This window comes from Heloderma suspectum, chromosome 1 (assembly GCF_057233095.1).
Source record: "Heloderma suspectum isolate Gila_16-S chromosome 1, 16-S_ref, whole genome shotgun sequence".
Lineage (NCBI taxonomy): Eukaryota > Metazoa > Chordata > Lepidosauria > Squamata > Helodermatidae > Heloderma > Heloderma suspectum.
In genome coordinates, this window is record NC_139458.1 from 353,159,736 (window position 1) to 353,177,245 (window position 17,510).

Here is a 17,510-nt window from a genome sequence, read left to right on the forward strand (position 1 = left end):
ACTTAAGGCCAGTACATTAATTAACCTGCATCTGCTCCCATGACACTGCCAGTAATATCTGAAGAAACCCAATGAACCAATATCATTGCTATGTCCCAATTACTGTGACCAACCATTAGGGTGGGGGTTATACTGGTGTGGGAAGTAACCATGTATCAGCCGCATCACATGATTGCCACCCTTCAGACATCACCACCAGTAGCATGGGAGCATCCATCATGCTGTGGCTTCCCTGCCACAGCCAGTAGTATGTCCTGGGCTGTAGGGCTAAAATGTTGCAAAAGGGAATAATTGGGTTTTTTTTTAGTACCTCTGAAAACATAGTTACACTTTGTGAATCTTCTTAGTTATGTATCAGTGTTACAGCTACTGCACCACCCTCATTTTTACAGTTCTTCGGGAGAGCAGTAGGAATCTGCTCTGTCAGTGAACTTCAACAATTCTAGATGGGGGGATGCAAATTTCTCCATTCATTTTCAAAGAGGGGGATGTCCAGCTGGGTCCAAGAGGTTGTGGATTCCTCACAGAGAGAGGGGGGGGGGCAGTACCAGTCTCTGCAGTCATCAAGCTGCTCTTGAAGAAACCTGGATCCAGAAGATGAAACCAGCTGTAGGTCGGTTGCTAACACCATTTTCCTGAGCAAAGTGCTTGAGTTGCTGATTAACTCCAGGCACACTTGGATGAAACTGATTTTCTAGATCCATTTTAATGTGTTTTTAGCCCTTGTTTTGGAATAGATACTGCCTTGTTTGCCATGTGGAATGACCCTTACCGAGGGGACAGGGGAAGTGCAACGCTATTAGTTCTCTTGGACCTCTCAGTGGCTTTTGATACCATTGACCATGATGTCCATCTGGATAGGGTGTCTGGGTTGGGGTTTGGCAGTACTGCATTGAAGTGGGTCCACTCCTACCTGGATGGTCAATTCCAGAAGGCGGTGCTGATTATTGCTCTGCCGTGTAGCAGTTATGCAACAGAATTCTACAGAGTTCTATTTTATCCCCCACACTTTTTGCCATCTACCTGAAACCACTGAGATATGCTATGTGGGGATGTGGGCTGAGGTGTCACATATATGCAGATGATACACTCCAGCTCCACCTCTTCTTCTCATCTAATCCAGTTGAGAATCTTGATGTTCTGAACCAGTTCCTGGGTAGGGTAATAGACTGGATGAAGGCCAATAAACATACTCAGTCCAGACAAGATGGGGATACTTTTGTTTAGTGATTTGTCGGACTAGCTGAGTGGTGTTCAACCTATTCTGGACGGAGTTGCCCTCCCCTAAAGGATAACATTCATAGTTTGGGGGTGCTCTTGGATCCAGCATTATCACTAGAGGGACAGGTGGTCTCAGTTGTTCAGAGTGCCCTTTATTAGCATGGGCTGTTATACTAACTACAACCCTATCTGGTCAGAAATAGCTTTGTAACAGTTATTCACACTCTGGTAAACCCCTGTTTAGATGGCTGCAATGTGTTATATTTGGGGCTGCCTTCGAAAACTGTCTGGTAATTTCAGTTGATCCAAAATGGTGTGACTAGGTAGTTAACTGTGACTGTCCAGTATGATCATATTATGCCAGTACTTTGCCATGTACACTGACTGCCACTATGTTTCTGGGCCCTAAACATCTTAGAGTCAGATTTCCTGAAGGAGTGTCTCCTCCCATATTTACCTACCTAGACCCTAAGATTGTTTGAGCCGCTCCTCCAGGTGCCCTCACTAAATGAGGTGGGGGGCTACAAGAAAGAAGGCTTTGTCAGTACTTATGCTTCATCTGTGCAATGCCCTCCCCAGGGAGGTTTGCATGACACCCACATTATTCCCAGTCGCTTTATTAAAGCATTTTAGGGCTTTTAGATCTTTATAGTGCTTCATCCTCGGCTGTTGGTTTTACTTTGCTTTTATGCTGTGCTGTTTTATCTCTTATTATTTTATTTTTGTCTTGTATCTTATGATTTTAATTAATTTGTATACTGTCCAGAGACCTACAGTTATTAGGCAGTAAAAAATAAATAAATAAAATTAATGAAAAAGAGAGAAAAGAATGAACATTGTGCTTGATGAATTGCTCTCTTTGAATTGCATTCTGCTTGAATAATTCACATAGTGCAACTGGTGAGCTTTGGAATCTTTATTGACTTGTCTCAAAATAGAATATGCCCTCCATTAGGAAACTGTATTTCAGGGCAAGCTTAATGGTATACAACTTGAAAATAGCTGTCTACACAGATTGATGTTGGCAGAGTGAAAAACAGAGTGTTGGCAAAATTAAAATATATGTTGCCTCTATCTTTATTGTAAATATTTTGAAAAAAACAGTTGTCCCTCCTAAGCTGCAGTAAAAGTTGTACTTTGTTTTTTAAACCTTGTAGGTTCAAAAGTGATGTTAGGCCAAACATGGTTTACAGTTCTGAATGAAAAATGGCATTCAGCTTACTTCTAAGTAGACATGTATAGGATTGCATTGAAAGTTACTTTGCAGTTTTGCTGTATATCATATGGCTTCGCTGATTTTCTTAATAAACTATGGTGTGACTGGGTATAAAAGTGGTTCAGCGATGCCACATTACAATCACAAATAAATTGGCTAACATCACTGAGTTCAGTCCACTGGGAATTGCTCCTTTTGAAAGTGTAATTGAAATGAATAGGACCTGCCTATGTTGAATGCACCACATTCATTTGTTTGAGCAGGGCTTGCACAGAATCATTCCCAGAGCAGTCTGCACTGTTCTGAAGAATGGGTTAGATCCAGACTTGTGCTCAGTGGAGCTCTGCTAGCACTGAAGAAAAGGGGCAGCCCCTTGTGCCACCTTCTGTGCTGTTCTGGCAGGTTGGGGGACCCTCTGAAACTGTATGGGAGGCTGGCACCGGGGCTCAAGAGAAAATTACTGCCTTGCCCCCTTTCTGCTGCAGGAGCTTCCACTGGATCCCAGTTCGCTCCGCAAATAGAAGAAGCCCTTACATTCACAGAGAGCCAGATCTGGATCTGACCCATTGTTCTAAATAAGACCGTGCATTTTCTTTTCAGTTACCTAGTAGAGATTTATTTTTGGTTTTGGCTATTCTCTCCTTCTGCCCAGGGATGTAGCAGTAGACACTGTGAAGACTGGAATGGGAGGGAAAGCTGGGAATAAAGGAGCAGTTGCCATCCGTTTCCAGATTCATAGCACCAGCTTATGCTTTATATGCAGTCACTTGACAGCTGGTCAGTCTCAGGTGAAAGAACGGAATGAAGACTATAAAGAGATCACCCAGAAATTGAGTTTTCCAATGGTAAGTCTGCAAAATGCTTTATTTAGGGCAGTGCTGAATATTCACCCATGAAAATTTCCAGGACAAAAGAAGGGATCGGTGCGTGAAAGAAAGGTTTCATCCCCCTCCCTCGTGCTTATCCTTTCCATATGTTATATGCTACCTGTTCACAGCTGCTTCTTTTCAATTGTCACCACCCATGTGTTTGTTTGTTTGTTTGTTTGTTTATAAAGCACCTAAATCTACAAGGTGCAGTACAATTTTTTCAAAAGTCAATTCCTTGCCTGCCAGCTCACAGTGTAAAACTGACAGACATAATAGGAACAGTTAGGCACATGGAAGGATGGAATCAAAAGGATATATGAAAAAATGGCTCAAGAATTTCTAGAAAGAAACATCATTAAGTTCAAGTTAGTTTTTAAAAGTATTGCAAAAGAGAAGATATTAAGGGGCAGACAGTTCCAAGCACAAGGAGCATCCAGAGCAAATGACAGAAAATACATGGTGTTTATCTTTTTCTCAACGCTGCCTGTTTGCAACTGTTTTTCCCCCTATTTCCAGCTTCTGCACTGCCATTTTTTCCCAGAAAGGTGGTTCTTCTCGGGGTGATCCCAGCAAGTCTGGGGTCACATAAGCAATGCATTGATGTCACAAAGCCAAATCTGAGTAAGAGCAAGAAGCAGTGCCCTTTCTCTGAAAGGCTACATGGTAATGTTGGGAAGCCTAATAGGATTTGCTGTTCCTCCCTCATTATCACACAGGTCATACTGTAACAACTTAGGGTGCAATCCTATGCATGTTTACACAGAAAAAAGTCCTACAGCTCCTAGCATTTCCCAGCCAGCCATGCTGGCTGGGGAATGCTGGGACCTGTAGGACTTCTTTCTATGTAAACATGCATAGGATTGCACCCTTACTGTCCTAAAATAACTGTCTCTTGAACTGGAACCTCAATCTAAGGCAGCCTTCCCAAACTTGGTGCTCTTCAGATGTGCTACCATCCCTCACTATTAGCCAGTGCTTACTGGGGCTGATGGGAGTTGTGATCCAATACATTTGGTGGGCATCAGGGGAAGGCTGACCTAAAGATATTTAGAGTTAGTTTGTGTGTTTTAGGACAGTGTTTTATATATGTATTAATAATGTGGTGGTTCCTCAGATTTCCATAATTGCTTTTTCTCCTGGATATCTGCAAACAATAGTGGAAACTTTGAACCACTCTAAGAAATGTGATCGTTTATCCTGCTATGCCGGTAAGTCGTAGCATTTAAGGGAGAGTAGATGATAGTCAGCTCCCTGTTGTTTCAAGGGTTTAAGGTTACAGCACATTCCTTTATTTCAGTTTGTGTGTTAAAAATTCAGTTCCTGCTGATTTTGAAGTCTTTAAAAGATTTTTATGAATTTCTGCATAACAGTTCTTGCAACCACCTTTACCAGTTGTCCATTAAGTAGCTTATATTCTGTACATTTATGAACTCCTTGTACCTATCATATATCTATATTAACAGTGCCCTCTAGTGATGCTGTAACTTCAGACATGATTTGGCTTCCTTATGGAACCTGTTCAGAAGTATAGCACTTGTATATATTCATTAGGGATCACTTTGATTTTTATTAGGTTTGTTTTAACAACAAAAATATTTAAATTAAACCAAAATGTGGCAGTGGGCTCTAAACAAGAGTTTGATGCTTGAGAGTTTGAGTAGATCTTTGTTACATTTGGTGTTAATTTGTATTGGCCTGCTTCACATGTAATAGTGTCATATGCACAAGCCTCTGTGAACGTGAGCAAACCCTTAGGCTTGCACATCCACCCCCCATCCATCTCCTCCTGCTCTGCCACAAGGAGGAATAAACCATGATTCATTTTCATTTTCCCCAACTGCTGGCTTGTCATACAAACCAGGAATAATGGTTAATAATTAACTCTAATCACCTGCTAAACAGGACAATTTCAAACTAGTGCTTATGAATCTGGCTTGTTTAACAAACTGACAGGAGTCTGTTTTAAACCATGATTCCTGGTTTGTATGTAATGACAAGAAGAAAGTGAAACTGAATCATGGTTTATTCCTCCTTGTGGCAGAGCAGGAGGAGGAGCGGGGTAGGAGGAGTGCTGGAGCCCAAGCTTCACACAGACTTGCACAGGTTAATGTACATAATGCTGAATTATGTAGCCAGTTTAGTATAGAAGTACAGTTTTAAAGGGGGCAGACATTTTTACTTGCATTTAATCCTGAGCCTCTACTTCGGTAGATACACATTTTTCCATTTAAAAACATGTGTTCTTTAAAATAGAATTTGTGTATGCACTTGAGGTAACTTAGATAACCATGATTAGGCCAGATTATCACATAATTTGACCTCTGTTTTTCCAGTATTAGATATTGGCCTGTATGGAAATGGAACCTCAAAGCTCAGGTTACATAGTGGTATCAAGAAATGTAGTGCCCATTTTTCTAGTCTTTATATAAATGGATTGTACTTTGGTTTGATGAAGACATTTCTAGCACAGCCCCTGGAGATAAAGAATGCTGTTGTTCAACGTGTGCTTAAAAACACAGTCCCATCTCTCCTAAACAGGGAAGAAGTATGTTTTCCCATGACTACGTGTTCTGGTGTGGTGACTTTAACTATCGCATTGACTTGACCTATGAAGAAGTATTTTATTTTCTCAAGCGACAAGATTGGAGGACACTTCTGGAATTTGATCAACTGCAGCAGCAGAAATCCAGTGGAAAAGTAAGGGGATTGGTGCTGTTTAAAAGATCATTTACTGTAAAACAGACATTTATCTCAAATGTCCATTGAGCTAAAGACCCAGGGCATGGGTTTGAAGGCACATAATGCAGCCATCTTGTGGAAGCTAAGCAGGTCTGGGTCTGGTCTGTTGCTGGATGAGAGACTACATAGGAACACATTGGGTTGGATCGAACATCTTTCCTCCACCCACGGAAAGATATTGCTGGTGGAACAGGACTTCTGTGTTCTCTCCTCCCACCCACCCCCAGCTCCTCACGCACCCTCCAAATCTCCTCTTGATTGTTGGGGGACCCTCTGGAGGAGATTTGGAGAGCACTTGGGGGACTCCAAGGAATGTGGAGAAGACACAGTTGTCCCATTCCACCAGCATTATCCTTCCACAGATGGAGTAATGATGTTGGATCCAACCCATTCTATGCTTCTTTGAGTTTTGTGATGGAAGAAAGGTAGGACAGATATTTTGGACAGATCCATGGTATACAACTATTTGCTTTTACTGAATGTTTGTTTATTTAACTGTTTATCTTGACTTTCTTCTGAAATAAAACTCAAGGTAGGTCACCGACATTTTGAAAGGACCTTTTGTAAAATAATAATGAAATCAGAAACTTGGATATTTTTAAAAACAAATGTGTACTCTTAACAGTTAAACAGCAAAAAAACCCAAAAAAATGCATTTTAAACATGGGATAATTTAAAACATGCCTTGTCTGTTTGCCAAACTGAGTTGCTGAAGTCCAGGTGTAAGCAACAGTAGTTGGCTGAAAATGCAACTTTGAGTACATGCTGTGTGGGCTTACTAGATCAGGGTAATACCTGCACTTGGATCTACATACTCATAATAGAGTTTTATAATAAAAATATGTATGTATGGCTATATGTTCAAAGTGAAATCATAAGTCATGTTTTAGATGATCCATGATTTTTCATAGATTTTTAAGGATTTTCATGAAGGAACTATTAATTTTGGTCCAACATATAAGTACGACGTGGGTTCAGAGGCTTATGATACAAGTGATAAATGCAGAACTCCAGCCTGGACTGACAGAGTTCTTTGGTGGAGGAAGAAACTTCCTATTGATAAAACAGGTAGGTAGGGTCTTTATTACTTTTTACAGGTTTTCTTAAAAGTTAGATTGATTATTATTTGCATAATAAAATGAAGAATTGTATTTAGTTAATTATACATACATGCCATAGTTTCCAACTCTTGAGACTAGTGATTGTAGGCCTGATTCTTCACATGGGACTATCTCTGAAAGCAAAACCCTCATATTGAGTTCACATCCCTCTTTGCATAATGTTTGGGCAGACTTACCCATGCCATGATGTCATCATGTTGTGCTCCCCCCCCCCCGCTATATCATTGGCTGCCATTGTTCAGAATGAAGAAATACAGAGAAATGACACAGATAAGTCTGCCTAAATGTTATGGGAAGAATAGGGAAAGTTCAACACTGAACTGCTGTTTTTAGTGGCAGCCCTGTGTTGAACATCATGTTTCGTTCTGCCCTAAGACCCCTTTCAGTTGTTAGCACTGCTTTTGAGGTCCTGTGTGAAGGAGTATTGGAAATAGCTTCAGTGTTTGGGATAGCTCCATGCACACATTCTTGCATGTATAGAATTAACCTGACATAGGAGTGAATAGGGTAGTACCTGCTTGCTCAGAGCTTTGAGCAGAATCCAATGGGGTGCTTATGCCCCCAATGATTCTCTTATGCCCCACCAATTCCATTACGCAAGCAACCCCCACCACTTGTGTAACGTCAATTTAGTGCTTCTGGGGCAACCAGAAACAAGCAGAAATATTTGTTTCTGGAAGGAGGCAGGTTGGCGGAGCTCACATAAGGGAGCTCCACTGACCTGCCTCCTTCCAGAAACAAGTGTTTTCATTCATTTTGGGGCATCCCCTAGGAAATCTCCCTTGCATAAGCACTGGATACCGCTGAAGGGAATCTGTGGGGTGGAAAAGAATTGGGGGGGGGGGAGCCATGTTGGATTCTGTCTGCAAATCATAGTCTAACAGACATTGGCCTGGTTCGCATGTAATGCTAAGCCAGGATTTCGCATTATATAGGCTATGTTGTTAAACAAGCCAGCAAAACAATTGAGGGTTTGTTGTTCACTTGTTTAACAATTAACTAATTTTTTAAACCACGATTCTTGCTTGGTATGATGACAAGCCAGGAGTCAGGAAAGTGAAACTGAGTAATAGTTTATTCCTCCTCCCAGCTGCATGGAAGGAGGGGAGGGAGGGGAGAGTACATGAGCCTAAGACTTCACTTGGGCTTACTTGGGCTTGTGTGCATAACCCTAAATTCTGGCTTAGCATTCATGTGAATCATCATGGCCTTTCTGTCATGGTGAGAGTTTGGAGTAGTAGATTCTACTAATGAAGTTGGCCATCATTCTGTATCAAACTGATATTGATTTACTTATTTCTTACATTTTCACTGGAGTTACTCATCTAATTAAATAGGCTCCAATTTATCACCTGCCCCCATTAATCCTGATGAATAATCTGCAAAAGGCCTGATCCTTCATCTGTTGTCTTAAATAACATATTGGGAGTGCCTTCTTGTATCCGTTGCCATCTGTGTAAAACAGGGAACCCAAAATTGCTTTACTTGCATCTTAAGTCATCCCATATAACTACAGACATAAATCAGTTCTTACTGTGTATCATCTTTGCACTGCATTTTATTGCCTCAACTGCTCATGTATTATAATATGTTATGTCCTTCCTGACTATTTAGTTCTACCTAAGTTCTAAGCCACCATGCAGACAAAGTGACTGAGGAACCAACATTTTGTTGAAAGTTTGCTTTACTTATTTTAAATTCTGGATCTGAATTCTGTTTTCTTTTACAAAGCTGGAGAGTTCAGTCTTCTTGACACTGATCTCAGTGCAGAAACCAAAGTCAGACCCATTTGGTCTCCTGGTGCCTTGATGTATTATGGAAGAGCTGAACTCCAGGCAAGCGATCACAGGTAGCATCATCCAAACTGGAATATAACCCTTCTGAAATGGTGTTGGTGTTGTCATCTTCACCATCATCACTCTTTTCTGTATTGTTGCATAGCAAGGGAGAGGGTCTATAGCTCAAGTGGAAGAGCGCATGCACAAGGTCCCAGGCTCAACCCTTGACATACCCAGTTAAAAGGATCTCAGTTTAAAATGTGCTGGAAAATATTTTTGCCCAGAACCTTAAACTCACTGTCAGGCAGAGTGGACAATTCTGGCCTAGTTGAACCAACTTATAATGCCTCAGCATAAGGCAGTGTCATACATTCATAGAGTCTGGCCATGTTTGAGAGGTTTATGGATTGTATACAAGTAATTTTTGGCTCAGGTTCATGACATCCTTTGGTCAATTATCTATTGAAAGTTTCTGAGAGGAATACCAGGCAGCCTCCTGCCACATCTCAAGCCCTATTCCCACAAAATGTTTTCAGGAGTCAGCAAACCAGCAAAAAGCAAGCACTAAGGATCATGTGAAATCAGTCAGCTGATCTCAGTGATCATATGAAGCCAGTAATCCTGGATCCCCAGTGATGGGTATACCAGATACAGTATTTTGAATAATGTGGTCAGCCTTCTATGCAGTTGTTTTCCTTTACATATCTCAGTGTGACTTGACTGACCCCTATGATTAGCCCCCCACCTTCACACCAGCAATGGGGTTGTACGGAGTCTTGCTTTTAGCTGCATCATGGGAAAGCCAGTAGTTCCTATTGGGTGCCCAGGCAAAAATGCACACAGTTTGTCTGTGGTGGCAAATCTCAAGGATAAAACATCTACAACTGCCTTTATTTTAAACATGAAGAAACGCAGGGTGTTTTTTAAAGCCCTGATTCTACATTGATTTATTTCCTTTCTAAGATAATTGAATATAAATAAGTTTTGCTGAGTTTTAAATTTTTCCACTCAACTGATTTAATAAATATCAGCTTTATAAATAACTTTGATAATTCAGAATGTGCTCTGTGAAAATAATGTAATTGCAGTAGCAGAGTACACAGAAGCACAGTACCTACATTTTGTGATTCCTTCACCATTGGACTATTTTGCACTTTTTTTTCTAGTACTGGGAGCTAGATTTTTCTAGTACTGGGAGCGAGCCTTCGCAACCCAGCCAGCATGATGGGGTGGTGGAAATTGTAGCCCATTACATCTGGAGGACCCCAGGTTGGGAAAGGCTGACATTGGTCATACAAGACAACCCTGCAGCTGGTTTCTATTTAGCTATTTGGCAACGGTTGTCCCATGCTCTTCAACTCTAAAACTGCTTCCATAGAGGGATTCCATTTTACCCATTCTACTTTTCTGCCAGGGTCTTAAGAATGTTCAGACCTTTGGGTCCTCAGGAACGTTAGGACCTTTGGGCCCTGTAAAGAACAAAGCCCTCAGCATTTCCATGCTGATTCATAGGAGGGTTTTATATAATGTGTAAACTTCAAGGGTTAGATCCAGTGTTGCACTAGCTGATGTCCAGAAGCACGTCGGGATTTTCTCCCTCTATTGTCCCCCCTGCTGCTGCTGTCCACACCACCCAAAAATCTACCCTGGAGGGTTTCCAGCCCTCCAGGGCAGTTTTTGAGGGTGTGTCTGGGGGGGAGGGGGCAGGAATTGTTCCCTCCCAGTCCTACTGACGGAACTGCTTCTGGGAAGACAGTGTTGGATCCAATGAGAATATTCCTTCACCAGTAGAAATAGATCTCTAATTTCCTTAAGAAACAGTTTCAATAAGACATCACCCTAGGTTCTTCTCTCCTCTGGCCTTTTCTGTATGTGATTTTTACCACAGCTAATTGTCAATTTGAGTGACATGTCACATGTATCTAATCTGTGCTGTCTGCGCTTTAAAGCATATTAAATAAACAAAGTATCTAGGAATCTGTGAAGAAACACATTTTCCTAACAGCACAACAAAAACATCTGTAGACTGAAATCCTGCTTATTGGGCATAACATCTGTAGGCAGAGACTGTTATTTTACATTGGTTGTACACATAGGCATACACCCACATACTCACTCTGGCTACCCTGAGTTGAGGAGGTTGTTGTCAGTGATGGAGATATTTGCCAGAAGTAGAGAAGGGTGCCTATTTTCACACAGATTTGTTCCGTTAGTGTGGAGAATGGAGGCCTCTAAATCAGGAGTGGGCACCTGTGGGGGCCTGGGGGCCACTTTTCACCCCCTAGAGCCCCCCCCACAGACCGCATTCCAGGCGCAGCAACAAAATCCCTGGCAATTTGCCACCCAGTTTTGGTGGCAAACTGCTATCGAGGCATAGCATGACAAATTTAGCTTGAAAATGTGGATTTTTTTGCCACTGCTGCACTGCCAAATTTTGGCAGTGGGGGCCACACCAGAGGACAGGAGCTACATGTTGTCTACCCCTTACTCTAAATCATCAGTCTACTACAACTAATTTTTCATAGTCTTTTCCCCAGTTGGCCAAATATTTCTATAAATACTGGTAGGATTATGTTGACAGAAATTGTTTTGTTATTAAACAAAGATTTAATATTGTATGTAAGTTACATTATCAGGTACCAAGCAACAAAACAGTTTATGTTAAACAGGCCTGAGTGATTTCAAGTAGTTTTTATTGTGCAACTAATTTTTAATAACCTGTCAACATTTTCTCTCTCACCCTCATTCTATATCTCCCCTGTAATCATTATTGCCTTTTCTCTCCCCTCCCTCCCTCCCTCCCTCCCTCCCTCCCTCCCTCATTTCTTCTTCTGCTAAATAGACCTGTTTTAGCTATTGTAGAAGTGGAAGTCCAAGAAGTTGATGTGACTGCTCGGGAGAGCGTTTTCCAGGAAGTGTCATCCTTCCAAGGCCCTCTGGATGCCACAGTCGTGGTGTCTCTGCTGGCACCATCCCCTGAAGAGAAAGATGAATTTCCTGAGGACTTGCGTACTGAGCTTATGCAAATCTTTGAGACTTATGGCACTGTTGTGCTTGTCAGGTAAAAGATTATTCTCATTAAAAAGAAAACATAATGACTCCGATCTGAACTTTATACTCCATGAGCAGAAGGGGAGTCCCCTGAGCAGAAGGAGTCCCTCCGTGAGTGCAGCTCTCCTTCTGTGAAGATCCTTCTGCTCACAGAGTAGAAGGTTAGGATCTAAGTCAATAAAAATGAAATGAATGCTACAGGATTGAAAGGGAATTAAATTTAGACCATCTTAATTGTTGAAAGTATTTCAGTGTGATAATAGTCCAATAATAATTATTGGAAGGCATTTCAGTGCCCTAATAGTCTATGCCTTACATTTTGAACCACCATGCTTAGGAAATGGTTGATCAGCTTTCATGTGTGTTTGTCTGATGAAATGGCCATGCGAGATAGAGATTTCTCCAGAGATTTGGTCAGACAAGCTTGACAGATTGCCCTGAAGTGGTACCATAGGCAAACCAAAGCATTCCTTCTCAGTTTAAAAATGCACACATACCTCTCGTATCCTGGGTCTGTTTCTGAATTATTGATGTTCAACGGCCTTAACCCTAATTCAAGTGAGGTTGGGTCAGAACACTGTGTTCTCAACTGCCTCAAAGAGTTTTTATGGCATGCTCTGAAATAATCAAGGCCAGGCCTCCCATGAGGCAGGGTGAATCCCTGCTAATCTTTTCTGCTAAGCCATTTTTTAAAATTATTATTATTATTAAATTTATGAATCGCCCATCTGGCTGGTCACCCAGCCACTCTGGGCGATGTACAACATGCAATAAAACAGTTTAAAACAATAAAATTCTACAATAAAAACATTTTCTAAAATACCCTAACCCACCCCAAATGCCTGCCTGAACAACCACGTTTTTAATGCACGACGGAAGCTCATTAAAGAGGGGGCATGACGGAGTTCCCTAGGGAGGGAGTTCCACAGAGTGGGGGCCACCACAGAAAAGGCCCTCTCCCTCGTCCCCACCAGTCTAGCTGTCCTGGCTGATGGGACAGAGAGAAGGCCATCCGAGGCTGATCTTGTTAAGCGGCCTGTCTGGTGCTGCTGGAGGCGCTCCTTAAGATAGGCTGGGCCGGAACCATATAGGGTTTTAAAGGTCAAAACCAACACCTTGAATTTGGCCCGGAAAACAACTGGTAACCAGTGCAACTCCGTCAGCACTGGAGTGATGTGATCTTGCCGGCGGCTGCCTTTAATCAGGCAAGCCGCCGCGTTCTGTACCAGCTGCAGTTTCCGAACCGTCTTCAAGGGTAACCCCACGTAGAGCGCATTACAGTAGTCTAAACGAGAGGAGACCAGGGCATGTACTACCGATGGGAGCAGATGGTCAGGAAGGAAGGGGCGCAGCCACTGTATCAGATGGAGTTGATACAGTGCTGTCCGGCTCACAGCTGACACCTGAGCCTCCATGGACAGCTGGGAGTCCAAAATGACCCCCAGGCTGCGGACCTGGTCTTTCAAGGGTAGCCGTACCCCATTCAACACCAGGTCAACATCCCCCAACCTCCTCTTGTCTCCCACCAAAAGTACCTCGGTCTTGTCAGGGTTCAGCTTCAGCTTATTCCTCCCCATCCAGCCACTCACCGTCTCCAGACATTTGGACAGGGATTCTACAGCCAACCTTGGTGAAGATTTGAATGAGAGGTAGAGCTGCGTGTCATGCGCATATTGATGACACCGCACCCCAAACTTCCTGATGATAGCCCCCAGTGGCTTCACATAGATGGTAAATAGCATCGGGGAGAGGATGGAACCCTATGGCACCCCACAAGTGAGTGGCCATGGGTCCGAAACCTCCTCTCCCAGTGCTGCCCTCTGGTACCTGCCAGAGAGCAAGGACTGGAACCACCACAATACGGTGTCTCCAATGCCCAACCCCTCCAGGCGGTCCAGGAGGATACCGTGGTCAACGGTCTCAAAAGCTGCTGAGAGGTCAAGGAGAACAAGAAAGGAGCATTCACCCCTATCCAGAGCCCTCCTCATATCATCTACCAAGGCCGTTTCTGTCCCATGCCCAAGCCTGAAGCCCGACTGAAATGGGTCTAGAAAATCAGTTTCTTCCAAGTGTGCCTTCAACTGCACCGCCACCCCCCACTCAATCACCTTGCCCCAAAATGGCAGATTTGAGACTGGGCGAAAGTTGTTCAAAACTTGAGGATCCAAGGAGGGCTTCTTTAAGAGCGGTCTTATCACTGCCTCCTTGAGGGCTGATGGCATCACTCCCTCCTCAAGGGAGGCGTTCACCACCGCCCTGATCCCCTCACCCAGTCTCTCTCTGCAGCCCATAATGAGCCAAGACGGGCAAGGATCAAGTAAGCAGGTGGTCGGCCGTACAGATGAAAGTTCCTTGTCCACTTCATCAGAAGGAAGAAGCTGGAACCGATCCCACAAAACCGGTTTGCCACAGGCCGCCTCTTGCTCACTAACTGTATCCACAGCGTGCAGAGTAACACACCTAATCTGATCAATTTTATCTGCAAAGTGCCTTGCCAAGGAGGCCTTAGAATGCTCCAGCGGTTCCGGAGCCACAGGACCGACCAGGCTCCGGAACACTTGGAACAGCCATCCCCCGAAACCCAGCATTTACACTAAAATTTCAGGTTGAAGAACCACATTAGGCTTCTAGGTTCACATGGCTTGGAAAGGCGAGGAGACTACTAATGAGAGAGAGAGGGAGAGAGAGAAACATTTTGATTAGCTGTCATCTTTTAAAAGCTCAAGATGTCCAAAAACAATGCTGCCTTTTAAAGGTGTTAAAGAATTAGTTATTTGCTTATACGAAGTGGGAAGGAAAAAAAACTGAGGGTAGCTTTGAATATTACACAGGCGAAAGGTGAAGAGATGAAAGGAAAGAGTTCTTCCTCCTCTTTTTGTTCTTCCTCTATAGTGTCCAAAGTGGTAACTTGGCTATCTAACCAACTGTGAAATGTAAAGCTATTTCCACACATTACCTACACATCTCACAGTGGAGGAGGTTTAGGTTCAGTTGCTGGAGAGGGCTATTGTTCTGCTTGTGAGCTTTCCAGTGGCATCTGGTTGGCCACTGTGGGGAAGAGGACACAGGACTAGATTGGTCCTTCATCTGATCCATGCAGCACTACTCTTTTTATGCTCTTATTATGAGAAACACAAATTTCTAATCCAGATGTTGCATGTGAAGACATCCAAGTCACTGTTTCCTCTCTTCCTCACTTCTGTGTAACAGCTGAATCTGCCCTTTTTAACATGAGAAAATATGGTGTGATTGAAACTCTGAGATTATCTCAGTGCATCAGCTGTTCGGTCAGGCGTAGATACAGAATCATTCACTCTGAATGAGCATGATGAGAAACTTCATACCATCTGTCCTAAAAATGTTTGAGGCAATTATACTATCCACAAGGCTAAATGCAGAAAGTAATAAGAATATGTACAATTGATTTACCACCTCTTTCTTTTCCTTTATTCTTGTCAGGATCAATGGAGGTCAGATGCTGGTTACATTTGCAGAGAGCAGGTCTGCTCTTCATGTTCTTGATGTAGATGGTGTCAAGGTAAAAAAACACACATATCCACTGGACTATTTTAGACACTGAGCGCATAGGTAGCATTGAACCCGTTAACTGGATTTTCAGAGAAAGTTCACATCCACTATTCTCTTTGATTTCACTGAATGTAAGACATTTTTACAGACATCATTTCTAATATGGAAATGACATTTCCCTGAACCACCAGCTTGTAGTTTCAGGCTGACCAATTTTTTAAAATGTTAGCTGCTAAAACAGGCTCCAGAGAAATGCTCCAAAAACGGTAAGCTGGGAGACATGATAACAACTCAAACAAGATGACTCCTTTCATGCCTTAAAGACTGATTTCATTTACTGTGGCATGAGCTTTTGTAGACAAGAGCCTACTTCACCAGATGGTCGTGCCACAGTAAATTCATTTGTCTTTAATGTGTCACGACAGGACCCCTTGTTGTGTTTGCTACAACAGTCTATTTTTCTGTTCTATATGGATTCTAGAGAACGACATTTTGCCAAATGGACTTCAAAGATCCTCAATTTTGAGAATATTAATAATGTGTGCAAGGATGAATTGAGACAATACTATGTACTTGGACTTTGAAAAGCAGATTATGTTGCTCCATGGAGCAGTATTATAAACATTATTTTCTCAGAACATAAAAGTGAACACACTTATGTACTGCAGGAGATGCAGAGCAAGTATAAATGATAAATTATCTCAGAGAGAGGCAGGGGGTACTATACTATTTTACTGCAGAATCAGATTTAGGTCCTATTGGTTTTAACATATTAATGGCTGGGAAAGAAGCATGAACATTTGCAGAGTTCAGTTTAGATTTGGGCAACACGTAATTTGATAGTTAAGTCTAATCAGGATTCTGAAGAGTTGCAGAAGGATTCCGTAGCTGTTGGGTAATGGGCCATATAAAGGGATATGAAACTGGCATTTGAAAGTGCAAAGTAATCCACATTTGGTAGTAGCTAACGTTGTTGTTGTTCAGTCGTTAAGTCGTGTCTGACTCTTCGTGACCCCATGGACCATAGCACGCCAGGCCTTCTTGTCCTCCACTCTCTCCCGGAGTGTGCTCAAGTTCATATTCATTGCATCGGTGATGCTATCTAGCCATCTCATCCTCTGCCGTCCCCTTCTCCTTTTGCCTTCAATCTTTCCCAGCATCAGGGTCTTCTCCAGTGACTTTTCTCTTCCATTCGGTGGCCAAACTATTGGAGCTTCAGCTTCAGTATCTGTCCTTCCAATGAGCAGTCAGGGTTGATTTCCTTTGGGATGGACTGATTGGACCTCCTTGCAGTCCAGGGGACTCGTAAGAGTCTTCTCCAGCACCACAGTTCGAAAGCATCAATTCTACGGCGCTCAGCCTTCCTTTTAGTCCAGCTCTCACAGTCATACATTACTACTGGGAAAACCATAGCTTTGATTATGCGGACCTTTGTCGGCAAGGTGATGTCTCTGCTTCTTACTATGCTGTCTAGGTTTGCCATAGCTTTCCTCCCAAGGAGCAAGCGTCTTTTAATTTCATGACTACAGTCACTGTCTGCGGTGATCTTGGAGCCCAAGAAAATAACATCTGTCACTGCTTCCATTTCTTCCCCTTCTATATGCCAGGAAGTGATGGGGCCAGATGCCATGATCTTAGTTTTTTTAATGTTGAGTTTCAAACCAGCTTTTGCACTCTCCACTTTCACCTTCAACCAGAGGCTCTTTAGATCCTCTTCGCTTCCTGCCATTAGGGTGGTGTCATCTGTGTATCTGAGGTTGTTGATAATTCTCCCGGCAATCTTAATTCCGACCTGTGATTCATCCAACCCGGCGTTTCTCATGATGTACTCTGCATATAAGTTAAATAAGCAGGGTGACAATATACAGCCTTGTCATACTCCTTTCCCAATTTTGAACCAATCGGTTGTTCCATGTCCGGTTCTTACTGTTGCTTCTTGACCCTCGTACAGGTTTCTCAGGAGACAGGTAAGGTGGTCTGGTACTCC

General features: G+C 42.7%; 1 protein-coding gene across 4 annotated transcripts in view; it reads left to right on the forward strand.

Annotated features, from left to right (window-relative positions):
• SYNJ2 (synaptojanin 2) overlaps positions 1-17,510 on the forward strand; it is a 91,275-nt gene that overhangs the window by 55,184 nt on the left and 18,581 nt on the right. For 3 of the 4 annotated variants that reach the window (XM_084827890.1, XM_084827893.1, XM_084827891.1), the window contains 6 exons: positions 3,090-3,282; positions 5,845-6,003; positions 6,957-7,113; positions 8,898-9,015; positions 11,787-12,005; positions 15,455-15,533. In XM_084827890.1, coding sequence (XP_084684016.1) covers positions 3,090-3,282; positions 5,845-6,003; positions 6,957-7,113; positions 8,898-9,015; positions 11,787-12,005; positions 15,455-15,533 — 925 coding nt within the window. The remainder of the gene's footprint in view (positions 1-3,089; positions 3,283-5,844; positions 6,004-6,956; positions 7,114-8,897; positions 9,016-11,786; positions 12,006-15,454; positions 15,534-17,510) is intronic. The other variant, XM_084827892.1, reaches the window with a different exon arrangement.